Source organism: Frankliniella occidentalis, unplaced genomic scaffold, assembly GCF_000697945.3.
Source record: "Frankliniella occidentalis isolate FOCC.00 unplaced genomic scaffold, Focc_3.1 Scaffold74, whole genome shotgun sequence".
Lineage (NCBI taxonomy): Eukaryota > Metazoa > Arthropoda > Insecta > Thysanoptera > Thripidae > Frankliniella > Frankliniella occidentalis.
This window is the reverse complement of record NW_026267204.1, coordinates 193,214-212,900: the sequence shown is the minus strand read 5'-3', so window position 1 is coordinate 212,900 and position 19,687 is coordinate 193,214. Positions and strand designations below refer to the sequence as shown.

At 40.7% G+C, this 19,687-nt stretch overlaps 4 protein-coding genes across 4 annotated transcripts in view; 3 read left to right on the top strand and 1 right to left on the bottom strand.

The window, feature by feature from the left end:
• LOC113211760 (reversion-inducing cysteine-rich protein with Kazal motifs) overlaps positions 1 to 2,894 on the top strand; it is a 10,155-nt gene extending 7,261 nt beyond the window's left edge. The window contains exons 9-11 of the mRNA XM_026430234.2: positions 311 to 458; positions 644 to 977; positions 2,456 to 2,894. Of these exons, the coding sequence (XP_026286019.1) occupies positions 311 to 458; positions 644 to 977; positions 2,456 to 2,785 (812 nt within the window). The 3' untranslated portion in view covers positions 2,786 to 2,894. The remainder of the gene's footprint in view (positions 1 to 310; positions 459 to 643; positions 978 to 2,455) is intronic.
• Positions 2,895 to 3,362: 468 nt separating this feature from the next.
• LOC113211759 (peptide deformylase, mitochondrial) lies at positions 3,363 to 4,921 on the top strand. The gene is made up of 4 exons (XM_026430233.2): positions 3,363 to 3,773; positions 3,885 to 4,040; positions 4,118 to 4,241; positions 4,314 to 4,921. The coding sequence occupies exons 1-4, from the start codon at positions 3,534 to 3,536 to the stop codon at positions 4,544 to 4,546; spliced, it is 753 nt and encodes a 250-aa protein (XP_026286018.1). The 5' UTR covers positions 3,363 to 3,533; the 3' UTR covers positions 4,547 to 4,921.
• Positions 4,613 to 8,277, bottom strand: LOC113211758 (uncharacterized). Its single transcript, XM_026430232.2, has 7 exons — positions 7,738 to 8,277; positions 7,338 to 7,575; positions 6,817 to 7,244; positions 6,512 to 6,691; positions 6,316 to 6,423; positions 5,978 to 6,232; positions 4,613 to 5,887 (listed from the first exon to the last, which is right to left on the bottom strand). Exons 1-7 carry the CDS (start codon positions 8,005 to 8,007, stop codon positions 5,315 to 5,317), a joined length of 2,052 nt encoding a protein of 683 aa, XP_026286017.1. The 5' UTR covers positions 8,008 to 8,277; the 3' UTR covers positions 4,613 to 5,314.
• An 84-nt stretch (positions 8,278 to 8,361) lies between these two features.
• Positions 8,362 to 19,494, top strand: LOC113211757 (serine/threonine-protein kinase mTOR). Its single transcript, XM_026430230.2, has 22 exons — positions 8,362 to 8,869; positions 8,965 to 9,074; positions 9,156 to 9,285; positions 9,370 to 9,605; positions 9,698 to 9,894; positions 9,988 to 10,186; positions 10,265 to 10,527; positions 10,616 to 10,784; positions 10,890 to 11,100; positions 11,176 to 11,373; positions 11,469 to 11,675; positions 11,765 to 11,970; positions 12,042 to 12,248; positions 12,361 to 12,581; positions 12,669 to 12,814; positions 12,894 to 13,030; positions 13,423 to 13,620; positions 13,734 to 13,901; positions 13,980 to 14,084; positions 14,240 to 18,140; positions 18,226 to 18,412; positions 18,529 to 19,494. Exons 2-22 carry the CDS (start codon positions 8,982 to 8,984, stop codon positions 18,542 to 18,544), a joined length of 7,395 nt encoding a protein of 2,464 aa, XP_026286015.1. The 5' UTR covers positions 8,362 to 8,869; positions 8,965 to 8,981; the 3' UTR covers positions 18,545 to 19,494.
• The last annotated feature ends 193 nt before the right edge of the window (positions 19,495 to 19,687 follow it).

The window sequence follows — 19,687 nt, the reverse complement described above, 5'->3', positions numbered from 1 at the left end:
CAAATGACGTTAAAATAAAGTAAAAATTTCCTTAGACCAACTTAATTTCCTTGAAGTTAATGGAAAAACCTTAAACCAAGGTCAAAAATTACCTTGTAATTTTTTTTAAAGAAAAATCCTTGGTTTAAGGATACCATTTTCTGGGTGTATGGTGCTGTCTAACTGGCCACATCAATCGACGCGGCACATGCAGTATTTGTGAATATCAGGAAAAGAGGAGAAGGGCAGCAGTGGGGCTTCTTACACGCGTTCGTTTGACAGCCCTCATGCAGCAGCCCACGAGCCCCACTGACGGTCGTTTTGCCTGCAGTGGACCTGCGGAGGTGTGGGGCCGGCGGCGGGGAGGCGGCCACCACGCCCAGGGTGTGCGACACGGAGGGGAGGACCCACCACGACCTGTGTGCGCTGGCCGCGGCCGGCGCTGCCCCGCGCCACGCGGGCCCGTGCGCCGGAGACGGGTGAGTAGAGTAATACACAACAAATTGTTGTCGGCAGTAAAAATGAGATTGTTTGTCTGTTTGAATTGCATTTTTTCTTCTCGCCCTTTCAAATGTCATCGAATGTCATAATGACAATGTCATTTGAATTGTATTTTTTCTTGTCCTTTTTCTTGTCCTTTTATTGTCCTTTGCACTGTCGCCAGGGGTTCGGTGTGCGGCGCGGACGGCTCCACGTACCCGTCGGCCGGGGCAGCGCTGGCGGCGCGCGCGCCCGTCGACTACCCCGGCGCCTGCGTGCCCAGGTCGGCGGCGTCCTCCTCCTGCCCGCCGAGCGCCCGCTGCCCGCCGCTCCCGGCCGGCTGCGTGCGCGGCGTGCGCGTGGCGTGCTGCGAGACCTGCGCCTCCGTGCTGCGTGCCTCGCTCAACGTCAAGGCCGTGGACAGGGCGGTGCTCGGGTTGCAGAGGCTGCGAGCGCCTTGGCCGCGCCTCCACGCCGTCTTCAGCCTGCAGGCCTTGCTGGGGCAGCTGCAGCAGCAGGTACGACAAATTAAATACATATTTTTTAAAAATCACAATTCTTTCCGTTTGAGTTTTACCCACCAAACGAGAGTTATCAGTACAATAAACAATTTAGTTTATTTCGCCAGCACTGGCATTTGGTACGCGAAAGGGTCAAGTTAGTGGCCCTCGTGTCAAGTGCACGGAGTCCTTATCCCCCCCCCCCCCCCTCCCTGCTCCAAACCGCATCCTGCCATCGACCTGCGCGCGCATCCCCTGGCCGGCGCACTGCCAGTACGGAAAGGAAACCCAGTCTCTGCACCTCGGCGTTGATAGCTCGCTGCACCGTGTAAGGGTAGAACTTTCTGGGAAAGTTCTTAACGGTGGGGCTGAGCGCCTGTGATACTCGGGGTAGGCCAACCCGCAGTACACGCATGCACAGCAGGCGAGGTGCTGCCTACCTAGCAGGCGCGCTATGAGACAATTCATGCATTGGCTTTACTTGGCAATTTCATAACAGAGCACACTGTAAAAAATTAGAGACGGATAGGTGCCAGGTACGGTGGACCGTATGTGCCAAACTGAAACATGATACGGAGCAAAGAGTGCGGAGAGACCGTACACTACACACTGAGTTTTTACCATGGAGCTGCAGTTTTAACATGTTAAACGGCCTCACCGTACCTCCAAAAAGCGGAACGGAAGAACCGTTTTCCGACAGCGTAGCACTCAAAAGGAGGTATGGTCAGTCCGTACCCAGCGACGTTCAAAAATCGGAAAACAACGAATTAAATTTAGCGGGTATCGGTCTAACCGTCATTTTTCTGTTATTATTTTTTGCAGTGCAGATGATAGACGCATTTTTATCTTTTCAATGATCTAATAGCGATAACTTAATTCAAAGAACGAGTCTATTCCTTAGCACGAAATTAATTTGGTGTTCTACGTCTACGTCACCCTTGCTTTTCTCTGTGATTTGAGATTTTTCAGATCCTAGACCGTGCCTGCTGACAGGCACAAAGTACGGAGTCACTGGTAAAACAAAGGTGCTAAGTCATGCCTTTTCTATGGGGCACTTAACACATTTTTAGTTGAGTGCCTCACAAAGGCACTAAACAGGGCAGGGTGCTGAAAATGAGTGCCTTTGGAAATTTTAGAGCTTTTGGCAGTTTTAGAGCCTTTGTAAAGGCACTAATCCGTTAGTACCTTTTAAAGGTAGGAGTTAGCACCTTTGTTTTTCCAGTTGTGTTGCCTGCCCATCAAGCGTTTAGTGAGGGGCTGGATCGGGTTTGTTATTTGATGCGTTCTGGACCCGCTTTCTCTGTGAGATCTGCAACACGTTGAGCGCGTTGGGTTGAGACCCACACCGTGGGTCACCGTGGGTCCCACAGGGCGACGTGACCCTCACTGTGGGCCCCAATGTATGGCGTTCCCGAAAGGCTTCGGACACTGGGACATCCTTCCTCTTTTTTTTTTTTTTTGCGCCGCACACAACCCGGTAACGTGTGCTTGTGCAGGTGCTGGAGCCGTGCACGGTGCTCGGGTACTTGATGGGGCCGGACCAGCTGCTGCTGCTGCTGCACCCCGACGACTCGTCCGACGCCGTGCTCCGCTGCTACGAGGAGGCCGGGCGCCTGGCGGGGCTCTTCGAGCAGAGCGCGGCGCGCGTTCAGGTCAGCCTGCTGCTGGCAGCCCTGCATGGCGTGGACCTGGGGCCCGCCCCCGTCCCCGCCGCACCCGCCGCCCCTGATGCGGCCCCGGGCCGCACCGCCCCCTCGCCGGCCCTGCTCCCGCTGATCGTGGTGCTCGGGCTGATGGCGGGTGGACAAACCTTCTCTCTGTTCTGATACCTACTACTGTTGTAATCCGCTGACCAATTGAATGTCATTTGTAATGTTTCTCTCAATACACGCCCTCGCATTTCTGCTGCACTTGGTGGAGATGCAATTATCGTAATGTGAGTACTTTATTTGCTCCTGTATTATTACTGACAATGATTTCACTTATATATAATCCCAGCACATCATTCTTATTACACAGTGTAAAAAGAAATATACACAAAAAAAATTGCGATTTGACGTACCCCAACGTGGCCTCACATCAACACGAGGCACCTACCACAAAACTCAATGCTGTAGAAAAGTGGCCCTTGCTTTCGAGAGAAACACATTTTCGGTCAAATCTTAGTGCCTTGGCCGAAGCCATTGAATACTCACTAGTTAAGTTACTCTCCTCTCCAAGCTGATGCACTGACCTACACTCACCACGTCCACCAAACAAGTTCAAACAACTAGAGTCCTCAAGTACTCAAGGTCCCTACAAACAACAACAAGCGTGAACTTTCGAACTTTCGCGGTGGAAACAGTTGAATGGTGGGAGCTTGGAGCTCTTTTGACGTCACCCGCTGAGATGTCTCCCGTGTGCGCTAGGTCTCATGCTTCTGCTCTTGTTTTGACGTCGGGTTATGTTCTCTGTCCTTTGAGGGTAGATTTAACTTACATTCTAAAATAACTGAAAAATGACACGTTAGAGCAGACCTTCCTCACATTTTGGCGTCCGTTTCTTATTTGATGAGAAGGACCATCCGCACCAAAGATGCTCGGGAAAGTGTTATCTTCCACTTTTGTGACAAAGTGTTGCACTGTTAACACTATGTCACAAATTTCCAGGAGATATGCCGCGAAAAAGACGTTGACCCAACGATATCAAGACTTTTTCAACCCAAGTTTTCCGAAGCCGCCTTATAATTTTATCTGCCAGATTGGTGATCCCATTCTGAGACAACCATGCGATGTGGTTGATGAAAGTCTCATTAACACTCCAGGTTTCCAAGATGTAAGAAAATTTGTAAATAAAAAATGGATGGCAGTTATTGGATTTTGCCCTACGGTGTAACCTTTTCTAGTTACCATTGATGGTCTATTAATATGTGGAACCCCTCTTTAGATGATCGCTCACATGTGGGAGCTGCATAGAACCCATGAAATTCTTGGACTGTCAGCGCCACAAATAGGATTACCGTTACAAGTAGCAGTAATCGGCTTTACTGAAGCACAATGCAAAGAACGGGACTCCAAATATATAGCACCAATTCCTCACAGGGTAAGATGCTGTTTAATTTCATTTATTTTACTTCCTTAATTAAATGTTTTAATTCACAGAAGGTTTTTCAAATCTAGGTGCTGATTAATCCAAAATTTAAAGTTTTGGATCACAACATTAAAGTTACTGAATCAGAGGGTTGCGCAAGTGTGTGTGGCTATAGTGCTGAAGTATCTCGATTTGCACATATTCAAGTAGAAGGTGAGACAAAATTTGAAATTTCTCTATGCTGACTTGGGCACCTGTGTAAGTCTGTAATTTTCTGTGTTTCAGCACTCAATGAAAAAGGAGTCAAAGAAACTTGGAAAGCAAGTGGGTTTGAAGCAAGAGCTATCCAGCATGAAATTGATCACCTGCAGGGCATAATTTTTGTTGACAAAATGGAGGCTAAGTCTCTTGAGTGCTCAGTTTGGCAACATGTAAATTTGTATAAGGGCCAAGGATATATTTCCTTTGGACCAGGAAGGAGAACTTTCTTGTCTAAGATACAAAGACTTCTGTCCTAAAAATGTAACATGCAATTAAGAATCATTTTAAAAAATGTAAAGCAGTTTGACAAAATAATTTAAGGATTAAGTGTTCAAAATAATGTAATTGAAAAATTCTGCAGAACTATATGGCCATTTGGTTAAAACGTATTATAGGAACATCTTAAAATATAAAGGTTTTACATATTTTCTATGAAAATAAGTACATACTGCAATAAGGTTACACTACTCAAATTGCACATGCAGTTTCACAAGGCTCCATTACCCACACCAGTTTAAAAAATATCTTGTACATTTGGTGAATGTCAATCTTACAAAATGCTTTTTAACAAGTGTTGATAACAGTGACATAAACAGTTTATCTTCCTTAATAAAATATTCTCATAACTCTGAGCATCATTTTGAATTGAAGTTGTAATTCCAAAATGTCTCCATAACATTGCACTTCAACCAATAAGTGGATAATGCATGTTAAGGAAATTTGACTAGTGTATTATTGTTACTGTATAAAAATAAGAGAACACATATTTCAAAATGGGTTGAATGAGTAGATGGCCAAATAGAAGTCATCCTAGACAGCAAACTTATCCCAAATCAGAAAAAAAATAAAAGAAAAAGTTACAATAATGAACCAGATAAAATCTGTTACGGGGAGTAAAAAATTAACTTCATGTTCATGATACTGAACTACTAAATTCTTATTCAAGAAAAAAAAATCAAAGTGAAAGACTTATATTACACACCACAAAACACCTTCAGAAAATGTTTTGTACTCAACAGTGAATCCTAAAGAACAGTGTAAAGGCTGTTAACATTCAGTTGCTTCTTGACTGGTTTACATTTGCTACGATGTATACGGCCAACTAAAACCAGTTTCTGGGGTGATACTGTAGAGTTTTGGTTGCTATTAATGGAATTAAACTGAACAAGAGTCTTTCCAAGAATTTTTTTTCTCAGACCATCTTTAGGTACTGGATTTGCACCAGCAAATTTAAACAGAATGTCTTTTCTTCTAGCAATAGGCACAACAAATGTTTCTTCAAAAACTTCGGATATAGAACACATTTTTGTTTGTTTCCGAGAACAGTCACTTAAATGCCGAAAATCTAGACGATTGGAAATATGAGGCATCAGATTTGCCTCAAAGTATGCTTGCTGAAGTCCTTCAGAACGTTTAATCCTGGCTTCTAGTTGCTGAAGTATAAGAGGAGATATTCGGCGTCTGGCACAGACAGCATCCCCACAGTACTGGTAAAGTAATGTATCAAGGTGTATCATAGCTTGTGTTTCTTGAACAGTTGAAGCTTTTGTCTTGAACCGGTATGGATTTTCATCACAGTATAATATTTCAACAACATCCTGGAAGATAAAACAAAAAGAGAAATGTTCCTATTAATTTTAAAATAATTATTAGATTAGATTATTAAGTCACCTGCAGTTTGGCCTTACCAGAAGTATACCACGAATTTCTTCTAACTGGTTGTTGGAGGATTTGGAAGTAAGAGGATATCTCTTGTCCATGAGTGGTAAAAAGCACTTAAGTATGGGTGACAGCCATCCAATTGCTGCTTTTCCTAAGCTCTGAAAAATTACAAGTGCTCCATAGTGGCTTTGTATTTTTTCTTTACCATCACCAAGTACACGAGCTACTCTTGACAAAAGCTCAGAAACATGCTGTTCTTCTATACCCCAAACAAGTAAAACCTGTAACGGGTTAAAAATAAAATAAGAGCATCAATGGGAAAAAAACACCAAAACAACAGAGAGCTTATTAATAGATTACATACTCTTGTCAATAGTTGTGCAGATTTCTTTCTTAATAAAAAATCATTCTTGCCTTTAAGAACTGTTTGATCAGCAGAAATTGCTAAAAGAGCATTTACTAGACGATTAACCTGAAATGTTTTGGAGAAATTTGATAAGGTTTAAATACTGGCGCCTATATTTTTGATTTCGAGGAGAAAATGTGCTAAAAATACTTACAGCTATAGAGTGAGTGGGGCAAATATTTCTGTTTCTAAGCAAGACATCAACTACATCTAACAGTCTGGATAGAAATCCAAAGTGCCGTGGAATGTGGCACACAGATAGTGCGACAAAATTCAGAAGAGGAGCTGATACAGTATTTGCTTTTCTACTCTGGCGCAATGTGGAAAGCACTTCCTGAAAATCATGAGAAAACTACATTATAGAGATGCTTCACTCCATAATCTAAAAAATTAGCAAATTATATTTTTAAACTGAAAACAATATACATAACATAATGGTCCTAGTCATATTAACTTTACCTGAAATAGGTAATGGTGTCCACCAATAACTGATTTAGCTATGACATTGAAAAATGAAAGTTGAGCTTTTGAAATTATTAGTTCATCTTCAGAATTTCGGTTTAACTTCTCTCGGATTCCATGATGAGATGAAAACCTAACTTGTCCATTCAACTTTGAACAGGTGTCCAATGCTGACTTTAAATGTGGTCCATTTTCCACAGATGAAGTCCTTTTCTTAAAACTATCAGGTGATATTTTTCTTTCCTTCTTAAGTGAATTCTGAAGTGCAGACTGATTGTGAGAGTGTGGAATAGTGGTCTCTGCCTTCACATCACCATTCACCATAGAAGACTTTCCAGAATAAAAAGATATAGATTTCCCTTCAGTCTTAATAGTATGTCCATTAACAGGTAATGGGTTAACACTTTGTAAAATAGGATATGAGGCTGTTGAAAGAGGAGAAAAAAATGTCATAGTAGTGTGGTGGCAATCTCATTAGAGATTTAATTTAAAGTTATTAAAGTCAAATCATAACTTACTTGCAACATATGAGGGTTTTTTTACTTTAGGAACACAAGTACTTTTTGCTGTGGCTAATAAATCTACTTCATGGTCCTCAGCAACGTAAATGTCAGCTTCAGGAAGACGAAAAAAACTCGAGTCCTCCTTTTGCAGGTGACCAAAAATATGACTGACATTACTTGTACTCAGAGTAGAGTTAACATCAGATGTGAGCAATTTTCGGCGCTTAGATTGGCGCATGAGCGTACACGATGCCTGTAACAAATAGGAGTATGACAGTACTTTCCTGAAATCCATTGACAGCAACATTGATAGTAAATATACGTACAAAACAAGGTGCGTAAACAGATTTTAATCAGGTTGATGACCTCATCAATCAATTAACCATTCAACACTAGTTTTGGGCATAATACTCACATGAATGATTTCCTGTATCTTATAAGACACATCTTCAGCCAGACTACACGCAACCTCTTCTCCAACATTAGTAATACCAATGGACTCAGCGATCTGAGTGATGCTTTCAGGGCAAACACAAGCACTGTCTTTATTATTACTCAGAGGACCATTTATATCATCTGTTTCTCTAGGCGTGACCGTTTTCTTTGCAGCAGCTTCATTATTAGCTACTGATAATGACTCCCTTTTAATCTTTCTCTTAGTCTGGGGAGCAGTTACTCGCTCCATCTCGATCACAACACTGAAAGTTGCTAATCGTACCTCAACATTTTCAGGTTATGTGCTTTAGGGGCAGTTTCATCGTTTATCTGCTTGTATGAAACAAATAGAATGCTCGAAACAGACCATTTGGTTACAACTTAATCATAAAAACTGCAATGTCATATTTTTTTCTAACACGTCAAGCGTGACAAACTGGTTGAAATTAGTAAATAAATAACTCAGTCGTTTGGAGACACTTGCACTACTTGCACGTCCTCCATGTGCTGGCGTATAAGACTCTATTGGTTATTTGCACTGAATGTGAATAGCAATGTACACCACTTACTACCGACCGAACCCTCCCCCCTCCCTTCCCCTTACTCATGTTTACGTTCGTTTGCTCAGGTTTGCTCGTGTTTTGACCAAATTTGTAGCAATATTTCATATTTCATTCGGAATCGATCCGTTTGTCTCTAGGATTTGGTTGCATTTTCTGAGAAGTTAGTTGGTATTTTCAGTTCAACCAGCTGTCAGTGCTTGTTGGTTTCTGTAGCATGACAATCTTAAATATCAGTGATCTCGTCGAGTCTTCACTCCAAACCGCTTAGTGAGCTTTTTCTGATTTACGTCAGATTTAGTGCTGTTCGGTGCGACTAAAGACTTGTGGGTTTATGGCCACCGAAACCATCTTCCTTTTTCCCATCCACATTACCTCTACATACGTAAACATGTCAAAGTCTTTAATCAAAGAGGTTATGTCCCAGAACAATGCTGTATAATGGCTTTGTTGCAATGAACATGCACTTGAAAGTTGCATACTGAAGATGGTACTTTCTACTTCTCAACTAAATCTCCAACATTTCTTTTCATTTTAATCTCTGTGACTCAGGTGGGTTTGTGTTTTTCTCTTGTAAATGTGATATGTGTTATTCCTCTTGTGTATGTTATTTTTTTAAATATTTTATTCTGTACTTGTACCCTTAGCTACCCTTGCCGCCATCATGTCGAACACTCTCATGCAACAGTATGCAAAAGGGTTGAAGTCCCGAAGTGACGAAACTAGGAAAAAAGCCGCTCGGGACTTACTTCAATATGTAAGACTTCTAATGCTGCAGTCTTGTGAGAATTTTGCTTTTAAGTGTGGTTTCTTACTTCATTATTATTACTTTTTACAGTTAAGAACAGAACTAAGAGAAGTCTCCGCTGAAGAACAAGCGTCCTTTATGGACGAGTTTAATGATCATATCTTTGAGATGGTCTCAGGATCAGATGTAAATGAGAAAAAAGGGGGAATTTTGGCAATTGGTATGATTGTAATGCTAGTGCTTTTGTTTTTTACTATAAAATGTTATGTACCTAACTAAAAAATTATTTTTACACTCGTAACAGTTTGTTTGATTGAAGCTGATGTTGGCAACATTCATACCCGAATTGGTCGCTTTGCCAATTACCTGCGCAACTTACTACCTTCCAATGATACAGGGGTGATGGAACTGGCAGCTCATACTGTAGGAATGCTTGCCTTGGTTTCTGGCACATATGCTGCTGAGTATTTTGAATTTGAAGTGAAAAGAGCATTTGAGTGGCTCGGTGGAGACAGGAATGAAGGAAAGAGGTTTGCAGCGGTGAGCGCGACTGACATCATTTCCCTAATTCCTACAGTGGCCTTCTTATAGCCTAAATGGCCTAAAATACGACTGTTTGGCTTCTATTACAGGTTTTGGTTCTTCGAAAGCTAGCTCTTTCTGTTCCAACTTACTTTTTCCAACAAGTGCAAACTTTTTTTGACTTAATTTTCAATGCTGTTCGTGATCCTAAGCCAGCCATACGTGAGGGAGCTGTTGAAGCTTTACGAGCTGCATTAATTGCTACTAGTCAAAGAGAAATGGCTAAACAGGCACAAAAGCCAACATGGTATTTTAATTTTGGAACAGCCGTTATCATTTTGTTGTTATTTTAAGTGTTAAAGCCTAAATGAGGAATACTTTTCTGTTTTTGTCCTTCCAGGTACAAACAATGTTTTGATGAGGTTTTAAAAGGTTTTGAAGACACTTCAATTCGAGAGAGAGGCACCAACAGGGAGGATCGGATTCATGGATCCCTTCTTGTCCTGAATGAATTGTTTAGATGTTCTAATGCCACCTGGGAAAGAAAATATATCAGTCTCATGGAAAAGTTGCAAAGTCAGCCTGAAGCCAAAACAGAAGTAAGCCTACCACATTGTAAATGATAGCAAAATTAGAATATATATTTTTTAAATCTGCTTGCAACTCTGTTGTTTCAGGAATGTGTTGATCTGGTTACTTTACATCGAAAAACACCAGTTGGCTCTAAGTCCCGTCTTGGTCCCCATCGAGAAAGTGTTCCGGCAGCTTCTGTTATTTATGAAAGTGCAGCGTGCCGCCAATTGATCATGGAAAGATTTGATGATATATGTCATTTTTTTGTCCAAGCGCAACACTTTGCACGAAACTCTTATCTCCAACATTCGCTTCTGACCATATTGCCACGTCTTGCTGCATTTAACAGAGAAAAATTCACCAGAGAGTAAGTGCTAAGTTACAGAGAGATCATAAAATAAGGGAAAAGAGTTGATTACCCTAAACTGTGGCACTCCTTTTATTGTGTGTTCTAGTCATTTACACTCCTCAATTATTTATCTTCTGAATACTTTGAGAAATCGTGAGAAGGATCGATCTACTGCCTTCACTTCTTTAGGGCTGTTGGCTGTGGCAGTTGAAGATGATATCAAAGAATATATACCAAGGATAATGGAGGTTATACGAGCTTCCTTGCCCACAAAAGTAAAATCCTCTTTGAATGTTTTTGCAGTTTTAGTTCCTGTGTCCTCAGCTATTTGTTTTATCTGCTACAACTTGTGTTGAATAAAACTTTTATTTTTTTGGTAGGATACTCCCAGCAAGAAGAGATTTGCACCATTAGAACCATCAGTTCTTGTTTGCCTATCTTTGTTTGGTGAGGCCATAGGTGCAGACTTACACAAAGATATCAGAGATATTCTAGAGCCTTTGTGGTCAACAGGGTTAAGTGCTACTCTTGACATTTGCTTACGTAATTTGGCTGTCAGTGTTCCACAGTTAAAGAAGGAAATATCTGAAGGTATTATAATAACAATTTTCAATCAGAATCAATTATATTATAGAGATGATTTTTGATTACTGGCTCCTATTCTAGGTTTGCTCCGTATGCTGTCCCAAGTTCTCATGCATAAACAGCTTCGTCATCCAGGAATGCCACGCCACATTTCTCTATCTGGTAGTGGTGGTGTAAGCAGCAATGTACCACCACCTTACAACCTCAATTCACCTGAAGGATATGATACACAGAGCATTGTACTTGCACTACGCACCCTTGGCAGCTTTAACTTTGATGGTAGGGAAAGAACATAGTAACCTTATCATTGTTATTCCTTTGGCTTACCAACCAGTCAAAACTGTCATAATGGCCTTTTTTTCTTGCCTTTTTAGGCTATTCCTTGCTTCAGTTTGTTCGTCGCTGTGCGGATCATTTCCTTACAAGTGAGCAACAAGAGATTCGATTAGAAACTGTTCGCACATGTAGCAGACTTTTGAAGCTAGCTCTTGAGACATGTGGTAAAAGACCCTCTGACAGTTTGCGAGACACTGTAGCTGAAGTTATCAGAAATCTTCTAATTGTTGGAATAACCGACACAGGTTAGGAGTCAAGTCTTTTCTGGGTGAAACTTTTTATTTCTTTTCGTCATGTCATCAAATTGTAACTAACAAACTATTTTCGTGTTTAGATGCTGATGTGCGCTATTGGGTTTTAGCCTCTCTTGACTCTAGCTTTGACATCCACCTTGCTCAAGCTGAAAATCTCAGTGCACTATTTGTCTCCATGAATGATGAAGTTTTTGAAATAAGGGAGTTGGCTATCTGTACAATTGGTCGTTTGTGTAGTCTCAACCCTGCCTATGCAATGCCTGCACTTCGCAAGACTTTAATGCAGGTACATTAATTCTTTTTTCTATCTACTTTTTTTTGTTTTGTACCTCTTGTATTGAAATGGCTTGTTTTCAGTTCCTTACTGAGCTGGAATACTCAGGAATGGGTCGAAATAAGGAACAGAGTGCACGAATGCTGGATCATTTAGTTGTTCATGCACCCCGTCTTCTAGAGCCGTATATGGAGCCAGTTCTTAAAGTCCTTGTACCAAAATTGAGAGAGCTTGATCTGAACCCAGGGGTAGTTGTAAGCATTCTGAGATGTATAGGAGATCTGGCAGAGGTATGTGTGTTTTTGTTATTAATTTTGTCCTTGGAGTTGCTGAAGCTAAGATTAGCATTCATTATGACATGCCTTGAGAGAATAGTTTTCTCATTTGTGCTTTATTACCTAGGTGAGTGGGAGCGACATGATGCCATGGATAGAAGAATTGCTTGCAATTCTTTTAGAGATGTTAGGTGATAGTTCTTCCCCAGAGAAAAGAGGAATTGCTCTTTGGGTACTTGGCCGTGTTGTAAGCTCTACTGGGTTTGTGGTACGTCCCTACAATGAGTACCCCCAGCTTCTAGAAGTTCTTACAAATTTCTTGAAGACTGAACAACAGACTAACAATAGGTAAAGAGTTGTTATTCAATCTCAGCTTGGCTATCAGATTTTTCTGTTAGTGTTTATGAATTAAAAACCAAATCTCACTTGTTGTAGGAGAGAGACAATTCGTGTTCTGGGTTTATTGGGAGCCTTGGATCCATACAAGCATAAAATGAATCTGGGCCAAATTGATTCTCAAATTGATTCAACTGCTTTACTAGCTATGACAGATGTCAAAGGAGAGTTAGATGCTAGTCATGGTAAGTGGTTTGTGTTGAGGTGGTGCTCCTAGCTTTTGCTGTTTTGCTTCTTTGATGTTAACATGTATCTTTATTCCAGAACTTACAACAAGTGAAATGCTGGTAAACATGAGCTCTGCCACTCTAGAGGAATACTATCCTGCTGTTGCAATTGCTTCACTCATGAGGATTATCCGTGACCCTACTTTGTCACAGCATCACACAATGGTTGTACAGGTATGTCTAAAAACCACAAAAATGTCATAAAACAACTCACGCTAACGTTTCCACTTAAAATGTTTCTCTGCTCATTTCATTACGTTTTCAAACAAAAATTATTCATAGTACATGTTACAAAAAAATCTCAGCATGTAAGGTAGCATTTCGATACCTTAGAGCGAGAACCGCTCAGTCTCTGCAGGAAAGCCTATTATACTGAGCGGTTCTCGCTCTGAGGTATCGATTTGTTTTCCCACTTATGATGTCCTGAATTGCTGCAATTTGTGAAAACGCTTTAGCGAGAGTTGACTTGACTGATTAACATTTCCTTATTATCTGTTCAAATTTCTATGGAGGGTGTATGTTACTGGTAGTTACACCAAACTGAGATGTCTTTTCTTTGACCGCAGGCTGTAACTTTTATATTCAAGTCTCTGGGTATAAAATGCGTACCATACATTGCTCAAGTTATGCCCTGCTTCTTAAATGTGATTCGATCTGCAGATATGAACTTTAAAGAATTTCTTTTCCAACAATTAGCAGTTCTAATAGCGATTGTGAAGCAGCACATTCGAAACTACCTGGATGACATTTTTGTGCTAATAAGAGTAAGTTTCTTTTATATTTCTTTCCAAAATATTTTGATATTCTGGATTTAAAGATGTTAAGAATGTTCCAATCACTCAAGCTTTATTTTTCATATTTTCTATTTTGTGCATAGGAATTTTGGACAACTAACAGTCCCCTTCAACCTACGTTAATTCTTTTAGTAGAGCACATAGCTGTGGCTCTTGGTGCTGAATTTAAAGTTTACTTACCTCAGCTCATGCCACAGATTATGAGGGTTTTGTCTCATGATAGCAGCAAAGATAGAACTGTAACCAATAAGGTAAGAAGCATTGGTCTTCGAGAATATGCAATGGAAAAGTGTTTTGAAATATCAAATAATCACCTCCCAATATTTTAGCTTCTCGGAGCACTGCAAAAGTTTGGCAACAGCCTTGATGAGTACTTGCATCTAGTACTACCTCCAATGGTGCGTTTGTTTGATGCAACTGATTGCCCTCTGCTGGTGAGTTATCTGATTATAAACATTACACATCATCCTCTCAGTAGACTTTGTTGTCAAGGGCCATCAATATGACCCCTATTCACCATTTAAATATTTGTAACCATAAGGTATGTGTTATAAGTATCTAATAATACCCCCCTCCCCCTTTTTTTTAGGTCTGTAGGGCTGCTATGGAATCTATTGAACATTTGGCCGAATCTCTAGACTTTACTGATTTAGCCTCTCGGATTGTCCATCCACTTGTTAGAACTCTAGATACTCATCCTGAACTTCGTCAAACAGCTATGGACACTCTTTGTGCTCTAATTCTCCAGCTTGACAGAAAATTTACCATATTTATTCCTCTAGTTAGCAAAATGGTACTGAAACACAAAATAAGTTGTCCACGATATGAAGCTTTGACAAGCAAACTACTAAATGGTCAGCCCTTGGCAGATGAAGAAAGTCTTCAGTCCAAACATAAACAAGCAAGAAATAAGAATCGTGATCTTGCACTAACTTCTTCTGACACTACTACCATAAAGCGCTTACATGTATCAGCTCCTAACCTTCAGCAAGCATGGACAGCCACAAGGCGAGTTTCTAAAGATGACTGGCTAGAGTGGCTCCGTCGATTGAGTATAGGACTTCTCAAAGAGTCACCTTCACCAGCATTGCGCTCTTGCTTGGCTCTTGCTCAGACATATTCTCAACTGCCTCGTGACTTGTTTAATGCAGCTTTTGTCTCTTGCTGGTCTGAACTTGATGAAAGTTTTCAAAAGGAACTTATTCAGGCTTTGCAACAAGCACTCATGGTTCCTGACTTGCCTGAAATAACTCAAACAATTTTAAATTTGGCTGAATTCATGGAGCATTGTGACAAAGGACCTCTGCCCCTTGACCCTCCTTTGCTCGGAGAGAGGGCAATGCATTGTCGAGCTTATGCCAAAGCTCTGCATTACAAAGAAGAAGAATTTCATATTGGCCCTAATGCACAGGTTATTGAGTCACTCATCTCCATAAATAACAAATTGCAACAGAAAGAAGCTGCTGCAGGTCTCCTTGAATATGTTATGAGTCACCATGGAAAAGAATTTAAAGTCCAAGAGAGATGGTATGAAAAGCTTCACAACTGGGAGAAAGCCTTGCATTCCTATAAAGAAAGGAGTGCTGAAAGCTCGAGCGAGTTGGATTTAGTCCTTGGCCAAATGAGGTGCATGGAGGCCTTGGGCGAATGGGGCCAGCTGCAGGACCTTGCAGAATGTCACTGGACCAAAGTAACTGAAGACGCTCGGCAAAGGATGTCACGCATGGCGTGTGCGGCAGCATGGGGTCTCCGTAACTGGGAAAGTATGGACCGCTACGTCAACTGCGTTCCGCGAGACACCCAGGATGGCACATTTTATAGAGCAGTCCTTGCTGTGCACCGGGAGCAGTACGACACAGCCATGCAGCTCATTGAGTCTGCGAGAGATCTTGTCGACACGGAACTTACAGCTATGGCGGGTGAAAGCTATCAGCGTGCTTATGGTGCCATGGTATCTGTTCAAATGCTTGCTGAGTTGGAAGAAGTTATTCAGTATAAGCTCAATAGTGATAGGCGAGAAACTATTCGTAAGATGTGGTGGGAGAGACTGCAAGGTTGTCAAAGGGTTGTTGAAGACTGGCAGAGGATCATTCAAGTACATTCTTTGGTTGTGTCACCAGAGGAAGATATGCATACGTGGTTAAAGTATGCATCACTGTGTAGAAAATCATCCAGATTCATGCTTTCCAAAAAGACATTGGTAATGCTTTTGGGCACAGACCCTGATGATACTCCAAATGACCCGCTGCCTACAGTATGCCCTCAGGTCACATTTGCTTTTGCAAAGCACATGTGGATGTCAGGAAAGCAAGTGGAAGCTTACAATAAATTGCATAATTTTGTGCTCACATCATTACAGCCAGAAATCGAAGGTGGAGGTGACAAACGTGATGAACACTGCCGTCTCCTCGCTAGATGCTATTTGAAATTAGGGCAATGGCAGGAAACTTTGCAGGGCTTGAGTGAACACTCTATACCTGATGTCCTTAAGTACTATCAGTTGGCCCGTGAGCATGATCAACATTGGTACAAGGCATGGCACGCATGGGCCTATGTCAACTTTGAGACTGTGCTCTTTTACAAGCAGAATGAAACACCTTCAGGTAGCACTAGTGGTTCTACCACTGCTAATAATTACATTTCAAAATTTACCGTGCCAGCCGTTGTAGGCTTCTTCCGATCCATATCACTCTCTCATGGCAGTTCACTTCAAGATACTTTACGGTTGCTAACACTGTGGTTTGACTATGGACAGTGGCCAGAAGTTTATGATGCTATTGTGGAGGGATTGCGCACAGTTCAAATAAATACCTGGCTCCAAGTTATTCCCCAGCTCATTGCTCGTATTGACACACCAAGGGTTCTTGTTGGACGCCTCATCCACCATCTTCTGATGGACATAGGGAAACATCATCCTCAAGCTTTAGTTTATCCACTAACTGTTGCAAGCAAGTCTGCAAGTACTCCTCGCCGTGTTGCTGCCAATAAAATCCTCAAGAGTATGTGTGAGCACAGCCAGACGCTGGTACAACAAGCAGTCATGGTCAGTGATGAACTGATCAGAGTTGCAATTCTTTGGCATGAGCTTTGGCATGAAGGCCTTGAGGAAGCAAGCCGTCTGTACTTTGGAGAACGAAATGTGAAAGGAATGTTTGAAGCATTGGATCCACTTCATGCAATGCTGGAGCGAGGACCACAAACTTTGAAGGAAACGTCATTTAATCAGGCATATTCTCGAGATCTCATGGAAGCACAAGACTGGTGTCAACGTTACAAAGTGTCTGGAAATGTTCGTGACTTGAATCAGGCTTGGGATCTGTACTACCATGTTTTCCGACGCATATCCCGGCAGCTTCCCCAACTAACTAGTCTGGAACTGCAATACGTCAGTCCAAAACTTTTGGTAAGCAGGGACCTAGAACTTGCTGTTCCTGGTAGCTATGTTCCTGGGCAGCCTGTAGTTCGTATTGCTCACATACAAAGCTCTTTGCATGTCATAACTTCCAAACAACGTCCTCGTAAATTATGTATCAGAGGTAGTAATGGTAATGATTACATGTTCCTTCTCAAAGGACATGAAGACTTACGGCAAGATGAGAGAGTAATGCAGCTTTTTGGTTTAGTTAATACAATCCTTATCAATGATCCTGAAACCTACAGAAGAAATTTGACTATTCAGAGGTATGCTGTTATCCCTCTGTCAACAAATTCTGGACTTATTGGGTGGGTACCACACTGTGACACACTGCATACATTGATTCGCGATTTCCGCGAAAAAAAGAAGATTTTGTTAAATATTGAACACCGTATCATGCTGAGGATGGCTCAAGATTATGAACATTTGACTTTGATGCAGAAAGTAGAAGTGTTTGAACATGCCCTGGAACACACACAAGGTGATGATTTAGCTCGCCTTTTATGGCTCAAGTCACCATCATCAGAAGTATGGTTTGATAGGCGTACTAACTACACAAGGTCTCTGGCTGTCATGTCAATGGTTGGATACATTCTGGGACTTGGAGACCGACATCCATCGAACCTCATGCTTGACCGCTTAAGTGGTAAAATACTTCACATAGATTTTGGTGATTGTTTTGAAGTTGCAATGACAAGAGAAAAGTTTCCAGAGAAAATTCCATTCCGCCTTACCCGAATGCTGATAAATGCCATGGAGGTAACTGGCATTGAGGGTACTTATCGTAGAACTTGTGAATCAGTCATGTCAGTGCTTCACAGAAACAAAGATAGCTTAATGGCTGTACTTGAAGCATTTGTGTATGACCCTCTTTTAAATTGGCGTTTAATAGATGGCCAGACAACTCAGACAAATAGGAAAATCAAGGGCGGTCCTGATGTTGATTCTGTCCCCTCTTCAACATCATCACAAGAACATGGTGATTTAGCTGAAAGTATTGGAGCAGCTCCTACCTCTCTGAGTACAACATTACCAAAGAGAGCTTTGCAGGCTCTTACAAACACAGACATTAATGGTAACGTCACTTCATCACTAAGTAAATTTCTTTCAATTCTCTTTTGATAAGAAAAATTAATAATCAATTTTAATATACTTTACAGCTGCAGAGACAAACCAACCAGAAGCATTAAACAAAAAGGCACTGGCTATTATCACTCGAGTGAGAGAAAAGTTAACAGGTCGTGACTTTTCTCATGAAGAGGAAACTGTTACAGTACAACGTCAAGTAGAACTTTTGATCAAACAAGCCACTTCAAATGAAAATCTTTGCCAGTGTTACATTGGATGGTAAGTAGTTATCACAAATTTATCATTTTCAAATATATTGCCTTTGTTTTTGTCAAGGAAAGTGTCTGAACATTTTGATTGAAGTTCTATGTCTCATAATCTGTATCTTCTTACAGGTGTCCGTTCTGGTAGACAATTAAAAAGTTTATGAAGGCCTTCTTGAGCAATGAAACATTGTGGGTTGTTTTGTGTACATTTTCCTTTTATATACAGCTCTTGATGTAATTGAATAGGATATTATTGATTTTAACTTTGTAAAATTGAATCAGTTTTACATGTTTTACACTACAAGACATTCAAGAACTCTGCTAGATTGTACTAACTATTGCATTAATTCTACCTGTATATCCACACTGCCTTGCTATTATTTTTGCATTCCATGCATTGCTGTATGTGATGCATTCATTTTCTTTCTGTTACATGCAAAAGGTACTTCATTTCAAAGAAACATTTCCTTAAAAGTCACATCTCAGTGATATTGTACCCAGGTGTTTGAAGAAGATCATTTCTAAAATTCAATAATTTGTAAATAATTTGTAGATAATGAAACAGCATTTAACTTTTTATTCTTGTAGATTTTAGACATCTCTTTTTCATTGTTGTACCTTCTTCAAGTTGTTCACTTCTGCTGGCCAGTCCACACTTTCTTACCTCTAGTAAATTGGATTGGAACAGAATATCATGTTGAACTATTGTTGCTTTATAAGTTCATTGGTATAGAAAATACTAACAATATAAAATGGTGAACATAGTAAGAGAAGTTTATTTTTCTTATACAAGGATTTGTTATCTTGTAACATCATGTGATATAAATTTTGGGTAAAACTTTATTTTCTGTGATCAGAAAATATCTTTTTCATTGTAAGGATTTAAGATACGAACTATTGAATAAGTTATAAGCTTATTGTGATGAAAAGATGTGACAAGGAGTAAATGTAATATTGTCCTCCTTTTTCACAATATCTGTATGGCCGAAAATTTTGTCAGTTCTTGTAATAGCTAGTCATGTGATAAAGTATGAATATACAAATTTGTCATTTGTGTTCATACAATAAAACTCAAGAAAGCTAATTCTTTTAAAATTGTCTTTTAATTCAGTTTGTTTTAGTTGAATGCTACATAATAATCACTTTGAACCACTAAGAACCAATAAGTTAGAAGTCACAGCCTCACCTAGTGTGCAATGCAATATCAGACGGATAGTGAAACGACGTCAGACATCAGAAATTTGTTGGTATTCGCATCAGATTGATTAAAATGTGGTCCTGAAATTGA